At 44.7% G+C, this 23,562-nt stretch overlaps 1 protein-coding gene across 1 annotated transcript; it reads left to right on the top strand.

Annotated features, from left to right (window-relative positions):
- The first annotated feature begins 730 nt into the window (after nt 1–730).
- Nucleotides 731–23,506, top strand: LOC126063178 (keratin, type I cuticular Ha7-like). Its single transcript, XM_049861363.1, is given in 7 exon segments — nt 731–948; nt 5,620–5,896; nt 6,086–6,168; nt 21,382–21,542; nt 21,857–22,014; nt 22,103–22,228; nt 23,249–23,506. Coding segments are annotated over 7 exon segments (1,281 nt in total).
- Nucleotides 23,507–23,562: the final 56 nt, after the last annotated feature.

Here is a 23,562-nt window from a genome sequence, read left to right as displayed (position 1 = left end):
AACAGTGGTACAGAGAGGTCAAGTCACTAGCTCAAGTTCACACAGCTAGTAAATAGAGGGGCAGAATCTGAATCTAGCTAGGCTGACTGTAGGGTTTGTGGCCTTAACCACTCTACTATGCTGCATTAAATGAGTTTATAATGAGCCTTACTATGAGATAAATAAGGGCAAAGATCCTGTCTTAGAATGTAGAAACGGATACCCTGAAATTGGGGAATGAAGAGGAGAAGTAAAGAGAATTCTCTTATCATTTGGACTCCAATGACCTGGCATCTAGGATGAGAGTAAAGCAGAATAACAAAAAAGTACTTAAAGTCAAACTCAAGGTTCCCAAGTAACTAGATTATAAAATCCCACTTAATAGGCAAGAAAACGGTGACTTTTCCTTTTATCAGAGCCTTGAAGTCATATATTTTATCTCCTGCTTGTCTTCTTTCCTAAAGATTCTTCAGGGTATCATCCCCTGAACTCCCTTGAACTTGTGCAGCATGTCTGAGAGCCTTACACACACAGCTATACCAGCATGGGTCAGTTGGGGTTTGGAAACATTTTTCTGCTTCAATACACAGAGTGGAGGCTGTGAGTGGGTGGCCCCTGTTTCCTTAGGTATCTTAACAATCTCCCCCAGCAGCCAGATAAGGTAGCTGCTGATTAGGCTCAAACCCTGTGGGCAGCTCCAACCCCACTGCTTTCCCTCTTACTCCAAGATGCATCAGTATGTCCCAAGGTCATGGCCCTGAATGAGGCTGTTGTAGACCCCAGTGTTCCACCTCCTCCTGAAGAGGGACTGCAGCTGGGGGACTTTTACTCCTGGAGAAAGAAGAGCTGCAGGACTACCACGCTGTTCACCTCATCTCCTATGCTTCCCTTCACGCCACCTGGCTCAAATGCTGTTCTCAGGCGCCAGGAGCTGTTCTTAAAGGAGAGCGAGACGAGGCAGCATTTGGCGTCAAGGATAGCTCCTCTCCACCCACACAGCTGAGTGCATCTCAAACCCTGGCCTCATGCTTTCCACTTCCAGTTCCTTTGAAGAAGAAGAAAATCAGCAGAACTCACTGCTTTACAAAGAACTAGGCAGCATCAGTGTCATTATGCAAAACAGTGCAGCAGTCCAAGCTAGGGCCTCAGATCGAGCTTGAGAAGGGAGGGTGTCAGCCAGGGTTGCCAAGCTTCAGCAGTGATGCTTAAGGTGTCATGTGTTCTGAGGTGGAAGGAGCTTTGATTTTAGCCAATGGAACAAATCCTGCCAGGGAATAAGGTCAAAAAAATGAATCCTATTTAGCAAATCAAAGGACACAATCTTAATAGTCTAATTTTCTGATTTATAGTGACGCTATACGACGAGGTGGAGGGGTGTTTGAAGATGGAACATATCAGACTGCACCCAGAAGCCTCTGAAGGATGGCCTGGTCTGGAGATGCCTTCTGAGGATTGCCCCAGTAAGGAGTCATTCATCACTAACCTCAGCTTAACCATGAGAGCCACAGCTGACCCAGAGTGGGTTTTCCTCTTGGGAAGAATTTCAGATTCCTTTATTTCTTCCTAAAGGAATTCCAAGAGAAAGGTTCGCCAGTGTTCAACATCCACTGCCTCTCATTTGATTTCCACAGGGATGCTAGTTCTTGAACTTTGCTCAGAGCAAAGATCTACTAGTACTCTCTAGGCCTTGTCCCATGTGATCTTCCTCAGTCCTTGTTGTTGTTAGGTGCCGTCGAGTTGGTTCTGACTCATAGCGACCCTGTGTACAACAGAATGGAACAGCGCTGGGTCTTGTGCCATTCTCACAATCGTTTGAGCCCATTGTTGCAGCCGCTGTGGCAATCCATCTCATTGAGTGTCTTCCTCTCTTTTGCTGTCCCTCTACTTTACCAAGCATGATGTTCGTATCCAGGGACTGGTCCCTCCTGTTAACGTGTCCAAAGTAAGTGAGATGACGTCTCACTATCCTCATTTCTAAGGACCATTCTGGCTGTACTTCTTCCAAGACAGGTTTGTTTATTTTTCTGGCAATTCACGGTATATTCTGTATTCTTCACCAACACCATAACTCAAAGGCTTCGGCTCTTTTTTGGTTTCCCTTTTTCATTGTTCAGCTTTCTATGCATATGAGGTGTATGCATACGAGGTGCAATGTGTCTTTTGATTTCCTGACTGCCGCTTCCATGGCTGTTGATTGTGGATCCAAGTAAAATGAAATCCTTGACAACTTCAACCTTTTCTCTGTTTCTCGTGATGTCGCTTATTGGTCCAGTTGTGAGGATTTTTGTTTTATGTTGTCCTGTAATCCATACTGAAGGCTGTGATCTTTGATCTTCAACAGTAAGTGCTTCAAGTCCTCTTCACTTTCTGCATGCAAAGTTGTGTCATCTGCATATCACAGGTTGTTAATGAGTCTTTTTCCAGTCCTGATGCCCTGTTCTTCTTCATATAGCCCAATTTCTTGGATTATTTGCTCAGCATGCAGATTGAATAAGTATGGTGAAAGGCTACAACCCTGATGCATACCTTTCCTGATTTTAAACCATGCGGTATCTCCTTGTTCTGTTTGAACGGCTGCCTCTTGGTCTATGTACGGGTTCCTCATGAGTACAATTAAGTGTTCTGAAATTCTCATTCTTTGCCATGTTATCCATTATTTGTTATGATCCACACAGTCAAATGTTTTTGCATAGTCAGTAAAACACAGGTAAACATTTTTTATTCTCTGCTTTTTTTTTCAGCCAAGATCCATCTGATATCAGCAATGATATCCCCTGTTCCACGTCCTCTTATGAACTTGGCTTGAATTTCTGGCAGTTCCCTGTCGATGTACTGCAGGAACCATTTTTGTTTTTAAACAGTATTTAATAGTGTATTAAGTGGAAGTTTACACAGAAAATTATTTCCCCTTTAACAATTTTTATACAAATTGTTCTAAGCCATTGGTTACAATTTTTACAATGTGTCAGGATTCTCATTATTTCCATTCTGTTTGTTCTGTTTCCGTTGATCTAGCTTCTCATCCCCTCCTTGCCTTCTCATCTTTGTTTTGGGTAAATATCTGTTTGGTCTCATGTAGTTAATTGTTTGAGGGGGCACATTACTGATGGGTGATACTGTTTATTTTATAAGTGTATCTATTATTTGGCTGAAAGGTGATCTATGGAAATAGCTTCAAATTCAAGTTCGAAGATTATCTTAGGGTGAGAGTCTTGGGTTCCTCTAGTCTCTGTCGACGCAGCAAGTCTGGCCTTTTTTAGGAATTCGAGTTTTTTTCTACATTTTTCTCCCATTCTATCCAGGACCTTCTATTGTGTCCCTGTCAGAAAGGTCAATAGTGGTAGCTGGACATTGTCTAGTTTTTCTGGTTTCAGGTGAGAGAAGGCTGTGGTTCATGTGGGGTATTAGTCCTATGGACTAGTTTCTTCTTTGAGCCTTTGATTGCCTTCATTCTCTTTTACTCCATGCAAGTAAAGACCATTAGTTACATCTTAGATCACCGCTCGCAAGCTTTTAAGACCCCAGAGGCTACTCACCAATTTAGGATGTAGAACATTATATTTTGAACTATGTTATAGCAATCGACTAAGTTGTCCCCAAGACTATGGTTGCAATCATTTTTGAATTATCTTCAGCATAATTTTACTTGCATGTGATATAAATGATATTGTTCAATAAATGCCACATTTCATTGGATCACCTTTCCTTAGAATAGGCATGTATATGGATCTTTCCCAGTCGGCTGGCTTAGTAGCTTTCTTCCCAGTTTCTTGGCATAGATGAGTGAGCACTTCCAGTGTTGCATCCATTTGTTCAAACTTTTCAGTTGCTATTCCGTCAATTCCTGGATCTTTGTTTTCCAAGTGCAGCTTGGAGTTCCTCTTCAGCTTTTGAACTTTGCTCAGAGCAAAGATCTATTTATACTTTTTAGGATCTTATCCTATGTGATCTTCCTCAGTCCTTAGGTTCCTCTATTTTCCCTTTGTCACTATGGAGAGACAACCCCTGGCCCCGCAGCAGTTAGCAATTGGTTGCCTTAGTTCCTTGGCTGTAACGGGAATCTCTGGGATATGAGGTATATTACAAACTCTCATTTTTGAGCACAACTTTTCTGTGTGCATTTTGCTGTCCTTATTGTATCCAGACAGCTTCTTTTTTCTGGAACACAAGGACCCTCAGTCATTTTAGTTTTTTTTTTCTTTTTCAATTTTTTCATTGCACTCTCCTAAGGCTTAGTAACGACATAGGATAGTGACACAGGTTGTTCTCTTTGGGGTCATAGTGGAATGGAGAAAGAATGGGCTCTGCAGACATGAGACTTAATCAAGCACTTGTCAATTTATTAACTCTGAATTAGGAAATGTACTTTACACTAGTTTGCTCACCTGTACAGTGAAGTTCTGAATAACTACCTACAGGTGGTAAGGATTAAACAGGAAAGACCCTTGCAGAGTACCTAGCACACCTACATATTCAGTCAACATTTAATTATTCTTTGAGTTCTGTGTCCAATTTCAGTTTTCTGCATCAAAAAGATTTTTGTTTATTACTAGATTCTCTCTAGATATTCCTTGGTCAGGACCATGGGTCTCCTGTCTTTCACTGACTCTCGTTGATCTGCAGTTCTTGCTCGAGTCTGTGTAAAACACCCCTGGCTTTCTGTGACACTGTTTTCTTTTGAAGATCTGAGACCATTGCATGTCCAGGAACCAGCACACTGCCTGAGTTATGGTGGATACTCAGGGATCATGGTGGATGAATGAATGAAGAGCTGATTGATTCTACCTTGTTGACCAAAACTCAATTAGCACTACTGTTTCTGCATGCATTGATGCTTTATTTTTCCTCAATGGGAGTATAAAATAGAAAATACAGAAGAAAGGAAAGAAAAACAAATGGGGCCACTTGATAATCAAACATCTTGCCAATTTCACAAATAGACATTTTGTCTTTAAAAGGAAGGCTGCTTGAGTTCCCAACAGAGGTGAGAAGGCCACTGGAGTGTCATTGATTCACTGTCTCTCCCGTTCCATGAATCGTTAACTGAAAGATTTGAAACTTTAGCGTGGCCACATTCATAAAGAAATCAGGCCCTGTCCAGAAGAGAACATTTGGAGCTGAATTAACTGCTGTTGTTCCTTGAGCAGAAATATGACTCTCTGACCTTCCACTAACAGCCAAACTGAGAGCAAAGAGCCAAGAGGCACCTCAAACTTTCCTTTAATGAGGTAAGAGACTCTTAATGGTAAACTCAATAACTGAGTAACAGGTTGATTGTACAATGATAGGTAAATAATCTAGAAGGCATGAGGTCAAAGCATTGAGCCAACACCCATTTAGGGCTAGGAGGGAAGAAGGTGTCCAGACACAATGGCTTTGCTTTCCCAGCTGATCTGAAGCTCCTGCACAACCTCAGCCCAACACCGTGACTTCTACCTTCATCAGCTCCTCCTACCCTCTGGGTAGCACCAAGGCTCCTAAAGCAACAAATGTCTCCACCTCCTCCACTGATGTTGGGCGTCGGCCTGGGACAGAGGTTAAGGATACCTCCCACTGCCTCTTGGCCACCCTGGCTCACGCCAACCGAGTCCATGTAGAAGCAACCCCTCTCGGCTGACACAGTCTCTGTCTGCCCCACAGCTGCCACACTTCTTGCCCCTTGCCAGAGACCTGCCACATTCTAGGCAACATTGGAAGCTGTGGGACCTATGGTGAAGGCACTCTGAATGGCCATGAGAAGGAGACCATGCAGTTCCTGAGTAACCACCTGGCCAACTACCTGGAAAAAGTGTGGCAGCTAGAACAGAAGAACTCGGAGCTGGAGACCCAGATCCAGGAGTTGAGCAAATGCCAGGAGTAGGATGTGTGCCCAGATTACCAGTCCTACTTCCGAACTATTGAGGAGCTGCAACAGAAGGTGAGGCTTGAAGTAGCCTGGGTTGGCTGAGTCTGAGGAGGGCAGAGGGCTTGGCAGGCAAAGACACCACATAAGGCTCAAAGAGCTTCGGGCTCTTGGGTTCTCTTGAGATGGGTATGAGGGCACCACACATGGAACTGGCACCTGGGTACGATTTGTTGGTGTGTGAACTCTCTTGGGTTTCCTCAGATCCTGTGCAGCAAGGCTGAGAATGCCAGACTGATCACACAAGTTGACAATGCCAAGCTGGCTGCCGATGACTTTAGAATCAAGTAAGTAAGGCTGGAAGAGAGCCCAGAGTGGCTCCTCTCTCCTGTTCTAATTCTAAGTGCCCAGTACAGTACTTGACACATAGTAGGTTTTCAAAAATAGTTTTTGACTAGAAGAATAAATAAGGGAATAAATCTCTACTTTCTTCCTCTCTAAATCTGAATTTAGTTCATTACTATAAATGGCCGTTTTTGTAGACTGGAAGAGAAGATAAGTGTTAAAATAAAAACAGGTGGTAAAGACTGGTTAAGTCCTAGATTATTTTCTTCTCATATCTAGAAGATAGGTTTTTTTAAAATGATTTTTATTGTTTACATATCAAGTCAGTCTCTCACGTAAAAACTTATATACACCTTGCTAAAAAACTCTCCCCTTAATGAGACAGCCCGCTCCCTCCCTCCACTCTCTCTTTTTGTGTCCATTTCACCAGCTTCTAACCCCCTCTCCCTTCTCGTCTCCCCTTCAGGAAGGAGCTGCCAACATAGTCTCAAGTGTCCACCTGATTGAAGAAGCTCACTTCTCACCAGCACCCCTCTCCAACCCATTGTCCAGTCCAATCCATGTCTGAAGAGTTGGCTTCGGGAATGGTTCCTGTCCTGGGCCAACAGAAGGTCTGGGGACCATGACCATCAGGGTCCTTCTAGTCTCAGTCAGACCATTAAGTCTGGTCTTTTTATGAGAATTTGGGGTCTGCATCCCACTTTTTTTTTTTTTTTAATCCCACTGCTCTCCTGCTCCCTCAGGGGTTCTCTGTTGTGTTCCCTGTCAGGGCAGTCATCGGTTGTGGCCAGGCACCATCTAGTTCCTCTGCTCTCAGAATGATGTAGTCTCTGGGTCATGTGGCCCTTTCTGTCTCTTGGGCTCCTAATTACCTTGAGTCCTTGGTGTTCTTCATTTTCCTTTGTTCCAGGTGGGTTGAAACTCATTGATGCATCTTAGATGGCCGCTTGCTAGCGTTTAAGACCCCAGACACCACTCTTCAAAGTGGGATGCAGAATGTGTTCTCAATAGATTTCATTATGCCAATTGACTTAGATGTCCCCTGAAACCATGGCCCCCAAACCCCTGTTCCTGCAATGCTGACCTTTGAAACATTCAGTTTATTCAGGAAACTTCTTTGCTTTTGGTTTAGTCCAGTTGTGCTGACCTCCCCTGTATCGTGTGTTGTCTTTCCCTTCACCTAAAGTAGTTCTTACCTACTATCTAATTAGTGAATACCCTCTCCCACCCTCCCTCCCTCCTCCCTCTCGTAACCACAAAAGAATGTTTTCTTCTCAGTTTAAACGATTTCTCAAGTTCTTATAATAGTGGTCTTATACAATACCTGTCCTTTTGCAACCCACTAATTTCACTCAGCATAATGCCTTCCAGGTTCCTCCATGTTATGAAATGTTTTACAGATTCCTCACTGTTCTTTATCAATGCATAGTATTCCATTTTGTGAATATACTGTAATTTATTTATCCATTCATCCGTTGATGGGCACCTTGGTTGCTTCCATCTTTTTGCTATTGTAAACAGAGCTGCAATAAACATGGGTGTGCATATATCTGTTCGTGTAAAGGCTCTTATTTCTCTAGGATATATTCCAAGGAGTGGGATTGCTGGATCGTACAGTAGTTCTACTTCCAGCTTTTTAAGGAAGTGCCAAATCAATTTCCAAAGTGGTTGTACCATTTGACATTCCCACCAGCAGTGTATAAGTGTTCCAATCTCTCCACAGCCTCTCCAACATTTATTAGTGTTTTTTGGATTAATGCCAGCCTTGTTGGAATGAGATGAAATCTCGTTGTAGTTTTGATCTGCATTTCTCTAATGGCTAATGATTGTGAACATTTCTTCATGTATCTGTCAGCTACCTGAACGTCTTCTTTAGTAAAGTGTCTATTCATATCTTTTGCCCATTTTTTAATTGGGTTATTTGTCTTTTTGCAGTTGAGTTTTTGCAGTATCATGTAGATTTTAGAGATCAGGCGCTGATCAGAAATGTCATAGCTAAAAACTTTTTCCCAGTCTGTAGGTAGTCTTTTTACTCTTTTGGTGAAGTCTTTGAATGAGCACAGGTGTTTGATTTTTAGGAGCTCCCAGTTATCTAGTTTTTCTTCTGCATTCTTCGTAATGTTTTGTATACTTTTTATGCCATGTATTAGTGCTCCTAATGTCCCTATTTTTTCTAGGAGATAGGCTTTTATCATTTTAATTTTTTAAAATTTTGTTAACCAGAAGCAAAATGAGATCATTGTCAGAATAAACTGTCAGTGCATAGGACATGGCAGACCCACGGACCCTTGGTCAGACCCATCAGAGGACAGAATTGTTACTGGAGCTCTCTGGTATCGAGGGTTGCAATTTAAGAAATGGAAAAGGCAGACAAACAATATGAAATAATCAATCCAAGGGGTAAAGCAAAAAACTGAAGATCCAGAAGACTTAGCTTTACTCATTCTTTCTCCTCACTGGAAGATTCCTATTATGGCAAAATAAATGCTGCATTTGAAGTCAGGACACTAAAGTTGGGTCCATGCACTTAGGATTAACCAAGCACATAATCCTGATGGCGAGTCCTGTAGCATAGTGACCGTCGGTCAGGTGAACCGATTAGTATCCCAGGCAGTGCAGGAGGTAGAAGCCAGGGACAGCTGAGCGGGTTCTTGGTAGCACTCTTGTTGACCTTGCATCTCTTGTGATGGAGGGCACGAGAGTGAGCTCTCCCTGTGCCAGCTGGTGGAGGCGGACATGTGCTGGGTGCACAAGCTCCTGGATGACCTGAGCCTGGCCAAGGCAGACCTGGAGGCCCAGCAGGAGTCCCTGAAGGAGGAGCTGCTTTGCCTCAAAAGCAACCAGGAGCAGACTGAGACTTGTGGGGGAGTGTGTTGGGCAGAGAAGGGAGCCACTGCCCAGCCCTTGCCCCGTGGCTCCTAGATTGGAAACTGGGCTCAGTTGGCTTCAGGATAAAAGGTTGATCTGAGTCTGAGAGTCCAGATTGACTCTGTGGAGTGTGGCTGAGCTGGCCCAGATGGAAAGCCTGATCAGGAATGTGGAGGAGCAACTATCTGAGATCTGGGTTGACCCGGAGCGGAGCGGCAGAATCAGGAGTACCGGGTGCTGCTGGACGTCAGGGCCCAGCTGGAGGATGAGATTGCCATATACCAGAACATTCTGGAGAAAGAGGACTGCAAGTAAGTGCCATTTAGGCAATTCCTGGACAAGCCACATACCTGATATTTAGGTGATTACTCAGAGATAGCTGAAGAGCTTGTGGAAAGAGATCTCATTGCTAAAAAATAAGCCTCTCTGTGCACACTTGCTTAGTGACTCATGAACTGCTCCTGGCCTGTGCAGACTGCATTGCTGATGGAATGGTACATAATTGATATCCAGGTCCCTATGTGGACTCCTGGACACAAAAAGACACAGATGAGAATAGAAGTGGGACTGTCCATGTGGATTTAGTTGGGCTGGTGACTTGTTGGTGGCAGACCTGTCCTTTGCCTTTCAGTATTACCCTTTTTTTGTACATCACTGGGATGTCTTTTTTATTTCCCACGTCAAACTCTTCCCATCTTTTCTCTCTCCCTTCAGACTCCTCTGCAATCCCGGCTCCATACCTGCCTCCTCCACCCTTCATCCAAGCCGTGTCCCCTCCAGCTGTGGGCCTTCCTCAGCTTGTGGAGCCAGCACTGGAAGCCAGTTCTGAAGGTCTGAGTCCTGATGCAAGAGGTTAAGATTCGTTACACTGGGGCCAGGATTTCCCTCATCTTACTCAGTCTTCCTTCAGACAAACCAAAGCCTTTGGAGGCAGCCTCACTAAATCAAAGAGTAGCAGATGCCTCTAAGCAGTGGCTTCCTGTTTGTGCCTTAAATTGTATTTCCTTGCATTGTCGTAATTGTCTTCCACTTAAGCTGTTGTTTTTTTGCAGTGTTTCTTCTGGGATTTTGTTTCTACTCCAGTGCTTCAGAATCTCCTAAAATGTAACTTAGCTCCTGTATTAAATACTCAATAAAGCTTCTTCCTGTATCAAGGAATACCCTTCTGGTGTTTGGTATATGTATGTGGCATGAACAGTCCTGGCCCTAATATCCTTGGGTCGAGTCGTTGGCCCTGTCATGTTGCTGCCAGGAACTCTCTGGGTACTGGGGTCTTAGACTCTGGATGCAGGCCCTTTCCTTACTTTGGATGCGTACTTACCTTGCTTATCCCTATAAAAAAATAAAGGTAGCAATGCTGATTGCTAAATTTGCATTCCTTTAGAACAGCTCAGAACTAACATGTCCCTACGGTGCTTTTGGCATCTCTGGCCTCTTGATATTTTGTCCAAGAGCAAAATCATACAACTTAGAATTCCAGTTTAGTCAAAGGAAGGTCGTGTTGAGAACTGCCTTGGCCAAATTGCCAAGTTTTTTTCTTATTCAAAATGGCCTGTTAGGCTGGGCTCTCTAAAACTAGTGAAGCATGTATGTATATATCTATCTCAGGGAAATGGCTCATGCTGTTGTGGAGGCTGGCAAGTCTCAAAGTCCATGGGTCAGGTGTTGACTAAAGGCTTCTCCTAACTGACTTGGCTGCAGGCTCAGAATTGGAAGATCAGACGACAGGCTGCTGGCTCATAGGGCTGTGGACCTGGCAGGTCTCAAAGTCAGCAGATCAGGCTGCTGGCTCAGGTCTCAAGAACTGGAGGTCAGATGATGATGAGCCAGAAACACGACCCAGAGCAAGCAAGCAAGCTTTGCCAGAACATCCATATACATATTGGGTGCAGGCTATACCCCTGGGAAAACTCCCCTTAGAACTGATTGGCTGATCACATCAGATCACATAATGGAGGTGACTATATTATATCACAAAATGGAGAATAATTACATAATACTCAGAAACATGGCCTAGCCAAGTTGACACATTACTTTCACTATCATAGCTCCTTTTCCAGAAGGAGGGAATTCCCACCTGTTCTTTGACATAGAGGCTCAGGTTGGGCACTGGGGACAGTTGTCTTGGTTTTGGCCCATTTCCTGAGTGTTGTTGTCTCAGAGAGACATGTCCACTGATGCGTGTGCTTGTCTACTCTGCTGCTGCCTGTGAAGTGCTGGTGGAGAAGACTGTAGCTGCCATCAGAGGACTCCAAATCCCTGCCTGCCTCTTGGACATGGCTGACACATAGACACGGTAGAACAGCAGATGGGGGCCAGCGCCAGAGAGGCTGGGCTGCTTTTCATGCTGTTCTAGCCAATTTAGCTTTTAGCAAGTGCTGAGCGCGTAGAGGAGGATGAAACCTTCGGATCTCAGCTTGGCCATGAACACTGGTCCAAAGACCAAAGCAGAATTAGTCCTTCTTTGAAGCAGCATAGTAAGGTGGAAAGAGCTCTGGAGTCAGACCTGGGTTCAAATCCCATCTCTGGCACATAATATGTTTCTGGCATAAGGAAGCTGCTCAATAGAGGCTGGTTTATTTGGGCTCCCTAGGAACCAGTAGGGACAGTCTTTCCTCCATGGAGGGAAAGAAGAGCTAAAGAGGGGGTAGCAAAACCCATTAGTAGCATCAGGGGCCATAGATTCCCATGTTGGTAGCCTGTCCACTTAGAAGTGGTAATGAAAACCACCTACTGTATGATTGAAGCTCTGTTTCTTATTCCAAGTGACCTAACTGAAACCAAAACAGAATTCGTTGGGCTGTCAGAGGACAAGAATGTCTAGTGGGCTCTTATGGGTTCCCTCTAACAAGTAACTCAAAAGAATCACATGTTTTAAGGAGTAGCCATAACCCTTCATGTGACAAGGTCATGGAGATCTGGTGCGTCTCCACCTTGCCTGTCAGGTTATACCTTACTGAACTCTAACTGTGGGATCATGTGGCTACTAGGTGTGGCAGGAAAGGCCCCTGAGACACAGGGAAGACTGCATGCTAGAGAGGCTGGCAGGGTGTTAGCCAGCCCGGCTCAGGGAGTTTGGCTGTTACAGTTTTACTCATATCCGCTATTGTAGCCTGAAGCTCAGGGCTCCCTCTGGTCCCAGATACCACGCAGCCCTCTTCTTACAGGCTGATTTTCCCCCAAAGGGTCTACCTGCACGATGTGTTCCTCTATCTGATCTCCCTGCATTGTATTGCACACACAGATTGGACCAATATGAACCCTAGATGTGGTCTCTCATTCCTGGATAGTTTTGCTTTGGGCACAGTAATTTCAACCAGGTTGTTTTTAGGTGGCTCTATTGGAGAAGAGGAGCCCTGGTGGTGCGGTGGTTAAGAACTTGGCTGCTAAACAAAAGGTCAGCAGTTCAAATCCACCAACCACTCCTTGGAAACCCTGTGGGGCAGTTCTATTCTGTCCAATGGTTGCTACGAATTGGAATTGGCTAGATGCCAACAGATTTGGTTTTGGTACTGTAGAAGAATATTGACTATACCATGGACTGCCAGAAGAAAAAATATATCGTTCTTGGAAAAAATACAACCAGAATGCTTCTTAGAAGCAAGGATGGTGAGACTTCCACTCCCTTACTTTGGACACGTCATCAGAAAAGATCAGTTGCTAAGAAAGGACATCATGTTTGGTAGAGAGTCAGTGAAAATGAGAGAAACCCTCAATGAGATGAATTGACACACTAACCACAACAATGGACTCAAACATACCAATGATCATGAAGATGGCACAGGACTGGGCAACAAATTTATTCTGTTATACATAAGGTCACCATGAGTCGGAGCTGATGCAGTGGCAACTAACAGCAACGTTTCCTTCCTCTGGAAACTGCTGCTCCCTGGGCAGCAGATACAATTTTGAGCCTGGTACAAAGCCCGCTGATCTTCAGTTTACCAGCTCTATGTGTAATATTTCTTTTTTCCAGGCTTCATATAATAACATCAGTAGGGCCTCTTGGGGTCCCTCCACTCACCCCTGTTTCTGATGGTAAATGCCATTTTCCACTAAACCTAGCACAGCAGAAAGCAGGAAGGGTGGTCTGTTGCCAGCCCTGGGGGTGATGTCAGCAGTTACCAACAGAGCCCTGGAAAAGGACACGCGCTTCCGTTCCTACCACTCTCTCCACCAGGTGAGCCAAGAAAATTGAGGTGCAATTCTGGACTTTTACAGAAGCCTTTTTTATTCAGATACTTTTTTTTTTTTTTGTGGTCCATGATATGTAATAACTAAAGCTGATTGTTTGAGGCCCGCCCTGCTTTGCCCTGCCCTCGGCCTCCTCCCTTTGTCCTCCTGACCAAGAACAAGATCAGATCTATCCTCTCTGATGGCTACTTCTAAGACTCTTCACAAGCTCAACTTGTTCTGAATAAATCATTTCTTATTTTCCTTTTTTCATCTAATTCAGTGTTTCTCAAGCTTTTTTTAAAAAAAATCATGCCCTCCCATTTAATAAAGATACCCCATCTTTTCATTCAATGTTATTTTAACTTTCAAAGATATAAATACCAAGCCCATATCATGACTTAAAAAAGATAGCTCATTTGTAATACAGAGTGTGCTTGTTTTCAAATGATACCCCTTCTAATCAAAATCTCTTTCCTGCCACCCGTTTTGGAGATTCCAAACATCGGCTCCCCTCTAGCAGGGGAAGGGGGATTTCACCATTGAGAATCATAATTCCCACTCAGGTATGAGCCCCTCGGCTAAACCAACCTGTTTTACCTGCCAGCCAAGTGTCTTAAGTCTTAGCGTCTGAGGAGAGTTTCTCAGTAAGTTCTGACTATCCAGGCTGCTCTCTCCTGGCTCCAGTCCTTCTTCGCTGATCCCTCGTGGACAGTCCCACTCAGCTACATTTCTCACTCACCGTCTCCAAAGCTGAACTCAGCTTCTTCCCTTTGAGCCAGCTCTTTCTCTTGACTTTCCAACTTCCCTTCACAGCACGTTATTCTCTCAGGAACCCAGAAGTGACCTCAGGGCTACTTTCAGCTTCTCTCCCCTCTTTTGACCCTCATATCCAATTAATCATCCAGACTTTTGTAAGAGCCTGTTCTTCATTCCTTCCTTTCCATTGGCACCCAGGTGGCTAGTTTTGGTTTCCATTACATTCTGCCAGGCTTGTTTTAAGAGCCTCCTCCTGCCTCCTGTCTCTTCCTGTATATACCACCAGCCCTTCATGTCTCATTTAATACTGAGTATCTGTTATGTACTAGACATGGCATTTTGTGCTAGAGAAGATGGAAAATGTAGATTCAAAGTTCCCATATCCTTTTTTTTTTTTATGCATATTGGGCACTAAATTAATTTCCCCAAATTTCTATTTTGACGTTCTTACTTGTCTCAAAAACCTCCAGAGGATTCTATTTTGTCGCCTGCTAGGTTTGCAGTTCTTTAGATGAGTGTATGGCTCAGAGCAGGAACTCAGCCTATTTATTATGGGTGCTCTCTAGTGGCCTTGGCTTGGTGTTCAGTCTGGCCTCCATCATCTGGCCCCTTCCGGGCTGTGTGGTAGGGAGAAAAGGACTTAGGTTTGAGAGTCAGGAAGACCTGGGCTAACATTTCGAGGACTGCACTTTCTAGCACTGTGAACTCAGAAAGCTGCTTCAATGTTCTGAGCTTCGCTTTCCTTATTCTACAATGGAATAATAGTAAGTACTTCGCAGTGTCATTATAAGGATTAAATGAGGTGATTGTGTGTAAATCACAGGGTACAATACTTAGTGGCACATAGTAACATCAGTAGGGCTTGGTGTTATGGCAGTATATATCTACTTTGAGTATATAAGGCTGTGTCTTTCTCTCTCTCTGTGTATGTTTGAGTGTGTGTGTGAGAGAGACTGAGAATGACATGAAATACTCTATGTTAAGTGCCAAGAAAGATTCCCAGCACATAATGGGAGGTTAATCAGTATTACTTCACTTGACCTGTATCTGTCCTCTACAAACATCATTCTTCGTAAGGAATGGCCTCTTAACCACAGGCTTAAACACAGTGTGGATTTCCCTTCTCATCCCTCCCTTCTCCTTCCATCTCAGATTTTCTGATAAAACAAACCTCAGCAAAGAAGAGTGAACTAGGAACACAAACGGAACTTGCCTATTATATTGAAGAAAAAGTATGTAACTGATTTTAAATGAAGCAATTAAAACATTGGCTTCTATTAAACTCATAAAATACCATTTTGCTACGTTGTGTTTTGTTTATATGAGATGACAGTCATGACAAAGCTCTACTACTGCTGTAGAGCAGTGATTCTGGTCTCAGAGTGTTCCCCAGATTAGCAACATCAGCATCACGTGGGAACTGTCTAGAAATGTAGATTCTCAGACCTAACCCCAGACCTATTGAAACAGAAACTCTGGCTTTGCTGTAGCAGGAGTTCAGTGAATATTTGATCATTTGGAGTAGGTCTCTGGGATAAGGTCATTGATGCTGATGAACCCTGCCTTGGCAAATATCCCCCATATCTGTACACAGAGTAGTTATGGGGAAATGCCTTCATGTGTCTCACTGATTGTATATGGGATCAACTGATGGCTGGTTGTACTGCTGGTTATTATGGTTGAGAAGCTGGGAGCACCAGCATAGTTCACACAAGAGTCCTGGGCAAGAAAGTTCACTGGGCCCTCTACTGGTATCTTCTTAATTCAAACTCATCAGAAATTCCATTCTAGGGCCTCCCACTTAGAAGTCATAGGAACTAAATGGAGTGTAATCAAAGAAATGTATCCAGGATTGGGAGAGGACTTAGAACCATGCTAAATGAATGGAAATTGAAAGAAACAAAAACCAAACCCGTTACCATCAAGTTGATTCTGATTCATAGTGACCCTCTAGGACAGAGTAGAACTGCCCCACAGGGTTTCCAAGGAGAGCCTGGTGGATGAACTGCTGACCTTTTTGTTTAGCTCTGTAGCTCTTAATCACTACACCACCAGGGTTCCACTGAAAGAACCAGGAGTAAGAAATCTCACATTTACCAACAAAGAACTGAAGGTCTGCTATACAGGAGAATGACTGGATTTCTCCTGTATGGGATTCTGTGGGTAGAACTAGAAAATAAATGAAAAAAAAAAAAAAAAAAAGAACTAAATGGCGACCTCTCTGACTTATTCACTAATGTTATCACCGGTGGCTAGCACTGGCACCTGCCTGGCACAGAGTGGATACTCAATAACTATTAGTTGAATGAATGAATGAAAGAAAAATAGGCAGAAGTAACAGGGAGACAGATTTTGGATCTGCATATAGAACATTCTAACACTCCCCTGTATGGTAAGCCCCTTAAGGCAGAGCCTACCTGCTGTTTTTCTCTGGATCCCAGTGTCCTGCACAAGGCCTGGGGAACTGTGAGCCATGGAGTTCAAGTTGGCCAGTGATGGAGTGGGCCATCCTGGAAGATGGTGGATTGGAAAACTACTTGGAAGAAGATTATTGGAAGGGATTTAATAGCAAAGAGTCCTAGACTAGAGGACTTTGAGATTCCTTTCAACTTGGCGATTCTATATTTTAGGACCAACTAAAACATGCACTGCTACCTTAAGAGCCCTCCTCCTTCCTTCATCTATCTTAGGAATGGGGTCAAAGTTGCATCTTAGTTAGCATAGCCTTGAAGCTGGCTAGCTGCCCATTTCTAGGGTTTATTGAACAAACTGGCTTGTTTGTTTTAGGAACAGAGGAAGCCATGATGCTTCCAGAAGCTCTGAGAATGTCTGAAGATTAAGGAAATTTAAATTTTGCTCTAAAGTCTCCCAAGTAATGGACAATTAAGGGAGGTGCATTTCAAAGAAATGCAAGAACATTTCAAAAGAAGAGGATCAAAGTTCTCAGGTGTGTATCTTCTGTAAATAAGGTGAAGAGGGACTCAGTCCAGTGAAAGCGGGAGTGTCTAACCAGGGCAGATGCCTGGAAAGAGGGGGAGGCTCCTGAGAACAGACACCATAAAGTACTAATCACCCCTCGCCTTCATTAGCCTATAGACTCCAAGACAAAGGAACACAATTTCATATCTTGGGAATCACAAATTATCCGGTTTTATTCATTAGCCCGCCTCTCCCTTCCAAAACTGCTTATCTGTTTCACATTTGCACAGGAACAGCCTTACTTGCCAGAATCAATTTAATATATTGTGTTTTCATTTTAATTCAGCTCAAAATACTTTTTAAAATCCTCGTTTGATTTCTTCTTTGGCCCACGGGTTCTTTAAAATTGTGTTAGTTTCCAAACACCAAAATCAGTTTGGAATTTAGTTTTTTCTTTTCATTGTTCTATCTTTGTGTTTTTCTCTTACATTTACAAAGGAAACTTCTGTTTCTTTACTGTTGCTTTCCATCAAGAGGTACCTGGCTACTTATTTTCCTCATATTTGAGGAAAGTTGGCTTCCAGGGGCAGATCCCTACCTTTGAGTCATTTTTACCTGAAAAGTATATGTGGGATGGGGCTGGCATTCAGGGTTTCCCACATCCTGGACCCAACACAGCTTTCCATTGCTGGCCTTGATGTCTTCATTATAAGACCCAACAAAATCAGACTATTTGCCATTTTCCAATCATGAATGCTTCTGTTCGTTCATTTTGACCCGGTGAGAGGTACTCTTTCAATCAACTCCCCAGTGAAACTGTCTTTCAAAACACATTTTAAATGGCCCCTTCTCCATGAAGTCTTTTTCTGGTCTCCAAGTGCTCTCTTCCACCTTGAAATCTTCACAACTCTTTTTTATGCCCCCCTCTTATGGCCTTTATAACATCAAGATCATTTACTTTCTTATCTCCCTTATTAAAATATGGCCGACCCTCTGGCCCCCCAGCAGGCCTAGCTCAGTGTTTGCCCTACACTGGGCACACCAGAAATATCTGCCGAAACAAACTGAATTACGGATTTTCTCTTTCTTCGATGTGCCTGATCGACTAATATTTTAGACTTTGACATTCTGAGGTAGGAAAAGACAGAAAACACCAGAAATATCTGCCGAAACAAACTGAATTATGGATTTTCTCTTTCTTCGATGTGCCTGATCGACTAATATTTTAGACTTTGACATTCTGAGGTAGGAAAAGACAGAAGTGAAACTTTGAGGACATTTTAGGAGTCTCTGCTTCTTGATTATCTCACACACATAAACTGACAGAAGGGGAAAGAGTTTACAGCTGCATAATGCAGGTGGTTTGGAGAAGATCCCATTTTCTCTGTTTTCCAGGGTCCTGCAGTGATGGGAAGCGTCCTGTGTAGGTTAAAGCCTTTTTCATGAGCTAATTAACTCTTTATAGGGGACAAAATGGAGCAATTGTAAAACAATTGACATAAATATTAATGAGGAAAATGCCAGTTTTCTTGCACCAACACCCACCACAGGTCTATATAAGGTCTAGAGGAGAAGGATGGTTTCAGCCTCAAGCAAGTCCAATCCTGGGCGAAATAGGAGTCTAGACTTCTAGCACTATGACTTCTGTAACTGTTGCAGCTCCCTCCTCAGTGGGTGAGTTTCAGAGACCAGGGATGCCTCCTCATGCCTCCAGCCACCCTGGCTCATGCCAGCTGAGTCTGTGTGTGGGCAACCTCTCTGGGCCAACCCAGCCTCTGTCTGCCCCATAGCTGTCACACCGCTTGCCCCTTGCCAGGGACGTGCCACATTCCAGGCAACACTGGAAGTTGTGGGACATATGGTGAAGGACCGAATGGCCATGAGAAGGAGACCATGCAGTTCCTGAACAACCACCTGGCCAGCTACCTGGAGAAGGTGTGGCAGCTGGAGCGGGACAACGTAGAGCTGGAGACCAAGATACTAGAGTTGAGCAAATGCCAGGAGACTGAACTGTGTCCGAAATACCAGTCCTTTTTCCAGACCATCAAAGAGCTGCAGCAGAAGGTGAGGTTTGTGGTGCTCTAGATCGGGTCACAAAACTACGGCCCATGTACCAAATCCAGCCTATTGTCTGATTTTGTAAATAAAGTTTTATTTGCACACAGCCACTCTCATTCCTTTACGTACTATCCGTGGCTACTTTCGTGCTACAGTGGCAGAGTTGAGTAGTTGTGACAGAGACTGCATGGCCTGCAAAGCCTGAAATATTTACTATTTTGCCCATTACAGAAAAAGCTTGCTGACTCTTATGGTAGACGTTCAGCACCTGGATCAGCAGTGGACACAGCCACAGCTTTTTGATTGTGGAAGAGAATCTCCTGAGTGAAGGGGAGTGAGAATGTGTAAAGGATCAACTGTAGAACTGGACTCTCCAGTATTCTGAGTTCATGCTTACTTAATGTTAGTACTTAAAATTTCTGAATTATATGCTAGTTACAGAAACAGTGCTAGTTTCATGAAAGCAACCAAATTCTTGTGCAGGAAATGGGGTCAGAGGAATCCTGGGCGTGTGTATTTTCTAATATCTTCAGGGTGCTGAAGTATATATCCATTCAGGAGCATTGGACTCCTGTGCACATCTGCTGGCCCCTTTGATTATCAATTCAATGCTTCTTAAGAGCCTATATCTTAGTCGAAGGCAGAAAGACAAACCAATCAAGAAAACCAAATCCAGTTCCATAGAGTCGATTCCGACTCATAGTGACCCTATAGGACAGGGTAGAACTGCCCCATAGAGTTTCCAAGGAGTGTCTGGTAGATTTGAACTGCCGACCCTTTGGTTAGCAGCCGTAGCACTTAAACACTACACCACCAGGGTTTCCAGAAAGACAAAGAACGTTAAAATAGCTGCCACGGAAAACTGGCTATAGCTTCAGGGAAGACCCTCAGGGAGGCTGACCTATCAGAGTAAGGAACTTCTTATTAAAAATGGATCCTACCTTGTCTAAAGCTTCATAGCCGGCCCATTGTTCTGTGGCCTAGATTCCAGGTCTTCTTATTTATATCAGGCTAAATCTCACATCTGGCCAAATAAAATCAAGTCTTCGTTATAAGTTCAGTTTACTACAACTTTACAGTAGGCTCCATGCTTTTGTCCTTCAACACATAGCCTCTCGCATATCCCCTGCTCCTGCACCTGGAAAGTACCTCTTACATCTTTCGGACTTTCTGTTGTCCAAGGGGATGTTGTAGCTTGAACTCTAGCCACTGGTGCTTCCTTTGACTTGAGGCTCAAGTTGGCCCTGGGAGCAGTGAAAATCACTGAGCCTACTTTCTTTCCCCAGATCCTGTGCACCAAATCTGAGAACAGGCTGGTGGTGCAAATAGACAATGCCAAGCTGGTTGCAGACAACTTCAGGACCAAGTGAGCTGCGGTGTGACAGGGAGGGAGAGGAGCCAGATGCCTACCTTGGCTTCTTCTCTCCTGTGATGTAGCTGGCATCAGAGATGCAACTGACCATGATCCCCACATGGTCAAACAAAGTCATTAAGCCCAAGATCTTGAAGAAACAACTCTTCTCCAATTGTTTATCTTTTATAGTTTACAACATGCTTTCAAACACATCATTCTATTGATTCTTTTCTAAGAATAAACCTTGTGAGGCAGGCAGGCAGCCAGGTAATGATTATGTCCCTTGTGAGGCAGGCGGGCAGGCAGGCAGGCGGGCAGGCAATGATGATGTCCCCATTCTGCAGATGAGAACACTGAGGCTCAGAGCACTTTAGTGACTTGCCAGAAGTCATGTGGCTGAGCGGTAGAACTGAGACTTGGCCAGGTTTCCCCGCTTGAGATGAATTCCTCCTAACTCTGCTGCCTCCACGCGGATACAGCTCTTTACCACAGCTCTATTAACTTAGAAGGGCTAACAATTCCTGACAGAAATTATGCTCCACAGCCTACAACAGAGGCATGTGAAGGCCAAAAAAGTTTATACCATCTGAGAGAAGGGTATGAGCTGGGGGCAGAAAGGGGTATTATGTTGTTTTATCTTTCTTCAGGGCATGTGGAAGCCTCACTCTTCTAGAGCTAAAACAAGCCATTTCTTTCCTTGCACTCTGGGGGTTTGGCTTCTAATCTAAGAGAGACTCAGGATCTGTCTAAGGGGAGAGGAAGAGGAGGTCTTCATCATCATGCTGTAGTATATGTGTCTCATTATTCAGCGACATCCCCTTTGGGCCATCAGCCCCACCGGCAGGCCCTGGCTGGTGTGTCCATCACGTCTCCTCAGCACAAGCTGCTCTGCCTAGGTCATCTTAGGGGCTTAGTACTGAACAAGGAGTGAAAGTCCTGTTGCTTTCGGGGCTATAAACACGAGACACAGGAAAAAACCAACTCAAAATTAGAGGCCAGTGGAATTACAGCTCTGAGTTGGGTGCTGGTGTCCCTGCCTGATCTCTGACCCTGACTTGGAGCCCAGTGCTCTGCCCTGCTGAAGGTATGAGACAGAGCACTCAGTCTGCCAACTGGCAGAGGCCGACATCTGTGGCCTGCACAGGGCCCTGGACGACCTTGCCCTTGCCCAGTGTGACCTGGAGGCCCAGCTGGAGTCCCTGAAGGAGGAGCTCCTCTGCCTCAAGAAGAACCATGAGCAGGTGTGTGGGCCTTTGTGTTACCTGCTGAGACTTTCTGGTGTGAAGAAAGGAGGCGTCCTCGTTCTTGGGATGGACGCTCTGTAGGCCCTGCCTTGTGGTGAAGACTCACAAGCCTTTAAGATATGCTCTGGCTTCCAGTGAGGAGGCCACTCTTCATCTACAGCAACAGCAAGCTGCTGGGCCAGTGCAGGCAGCACCTCATTCTCAGAGGAGCACAGGGAAATCACTGGGGAGGACAGGGAGAGGGAGCCGAGGTTTTGAGTGTAGGGTAGCGGGGGCCCCATGACTGGGACATCCTCCTCCTATGCCCACAAGAAGTCCACACTCTGAAGTGTCAGCTAGGGGATAAGCTCCAGATTGAGATGGACATCGAGCCCACTGTGGACCTGGGTACGGTGCTAGGGGAGATGTGGTGCCAGTATGAAGCCACGGTGGAGACCAACTGCCAGGATGTGGAGCAGTGGGTTCAAGTTCAGGTGAGGATGGTGCTGCAGAGCAGGGAGAGGCCCAGCTTCTGCTCTGGGTCAGTGAGCTGATCATGTTGTCTGACCCCATGGGCTTCAGTCCGAAGGCATCAGCCTGCAGGCCATGTCCTGCTCTGAGGAGCTGCAGTGTTGCCAGTCAGAGATCCTGGAGCTGAGGTGCACTGTGAACGCCCTGGAGGTTGAGCTCCAGGCTCAGCACAGCCTGGTAGGTTTGCTTTGCCTGTATGGAACACTCATCTGAGCACTCACTTCTATTTTTGTTTTTTTATTTATTGTGCTTTAAGTGAAAGTTTACAAATCAAGTCAGTCATACAAAAACTTATTATACACTCCTTGCTGTGTACTTCTAGCTGTTCTCCCCCTAAGGAGACAGCACACTCCTCCTTTCCACCCTGTATTCCCCGTGTCCAATCAACCGGCTCCTGTCCCCTTCTGCCTTCTCATCTTGCCTCCAAACAGAAGCTGCGCACATAGTCTCACGTGTCTACTTGAGCCAAGAAGCTCATTTCTCACCAGTACCATTTCTATCTTATAGTCTAGTCCAATCCCTGTCTGAAGAGTTGGCTTCGGGAATGGTTCCAGTCTTGGGCTAACAGAGGGTCTGGGGACCATGACCTCTGGGGTCCTTCTAGTTTCAGTCAGACCATTAAGTCTGGTCTTTTTACAAGAATTTGAGGTCTGCATCCCACTGTTCTCCTGCTCCATCAGGGATTCTCTGTTGTATTCCCTCTCAGGGCAGTCATCGGTGGTAGCCAGGCACCATCTAGTTCTTCTGGTCTCAGGCTGGGGGAGTCTCTGGTTGATGTGGCCCTTTCTGTCTCTTGGCTCATATTTACTTTATGTCTTTAGTGTTCTTCATTGTCCTTTTGAGCTCCCACTTCTTTCACTAGCAGTTCCTTGTGTTCAATACATGTTTCATTTAAATAGAGACCAAGGACACAGATTAAACCGCAACTTCATCTTCTTTGGAAGATGTAGATATGGATTCTCATAGATTTTGATGTTGAGTGAGTGAATGTTAACCGAGATGAGGGAGGTTCTGCCAATTTATCTTAGAGCTCTGTGATGAAAAGCAATATCACACTGTTAGTTCTTCAAGGTGAAGGAGGTGGCTTGATCTCCAGGCTTGGCAATGTCTTGGGATGTCATGACCTTCCTTACTGTAGGGGTGAAGGGCAAGGAATTATGATTTTTCAACCTACTTCCCCTTCCTTTGGTATTACAGAAAGACTGCCTGCAGAACTCCCTGCGTGAAGCCAAAGCCCGCTACGGCACTGAGCTGGCCCTGATGCAGAGCCTGGTCAGCAATGTGGGGGAGCAGCTGTCTGAGATCCGGGCTGACCTGGAATGGCAGAACCAGGAATACCAGGTGCTGCTAGATGTCAGGGCCTGGCTGGAGAGTGAGATCGCCACATACCGGAACCTTCTGGAGAGGGAGGTCTGCAAGTATGTGCCTTGTTTTTTGTGTCAAAGCCGTGTGTAAAAGCAGAGTCCCTTTACTAGGAATAAGAGGGCTCCTAAGATGAGCCCTGGAGGCCA

This window comes from Elephas maximus, chromosome 19, assembly GCF_024166365.1.
Source record: "Elephas maximus indicus isolate mEleMax1 chromosome 19, mEleMax1 primary haplotype, whole genome shotgun sequence".
NCBI lineage: Eukaryota > Metazoa > Chordata > Mammalia > Proboscidea > Elephantidae > Elephas > Elephas maximus.
The sequence above is the reverse complement of the archived record's forward strand: the minus strand, read 5'-3'. Positions and strand labels throughout refer to the sequence as shown.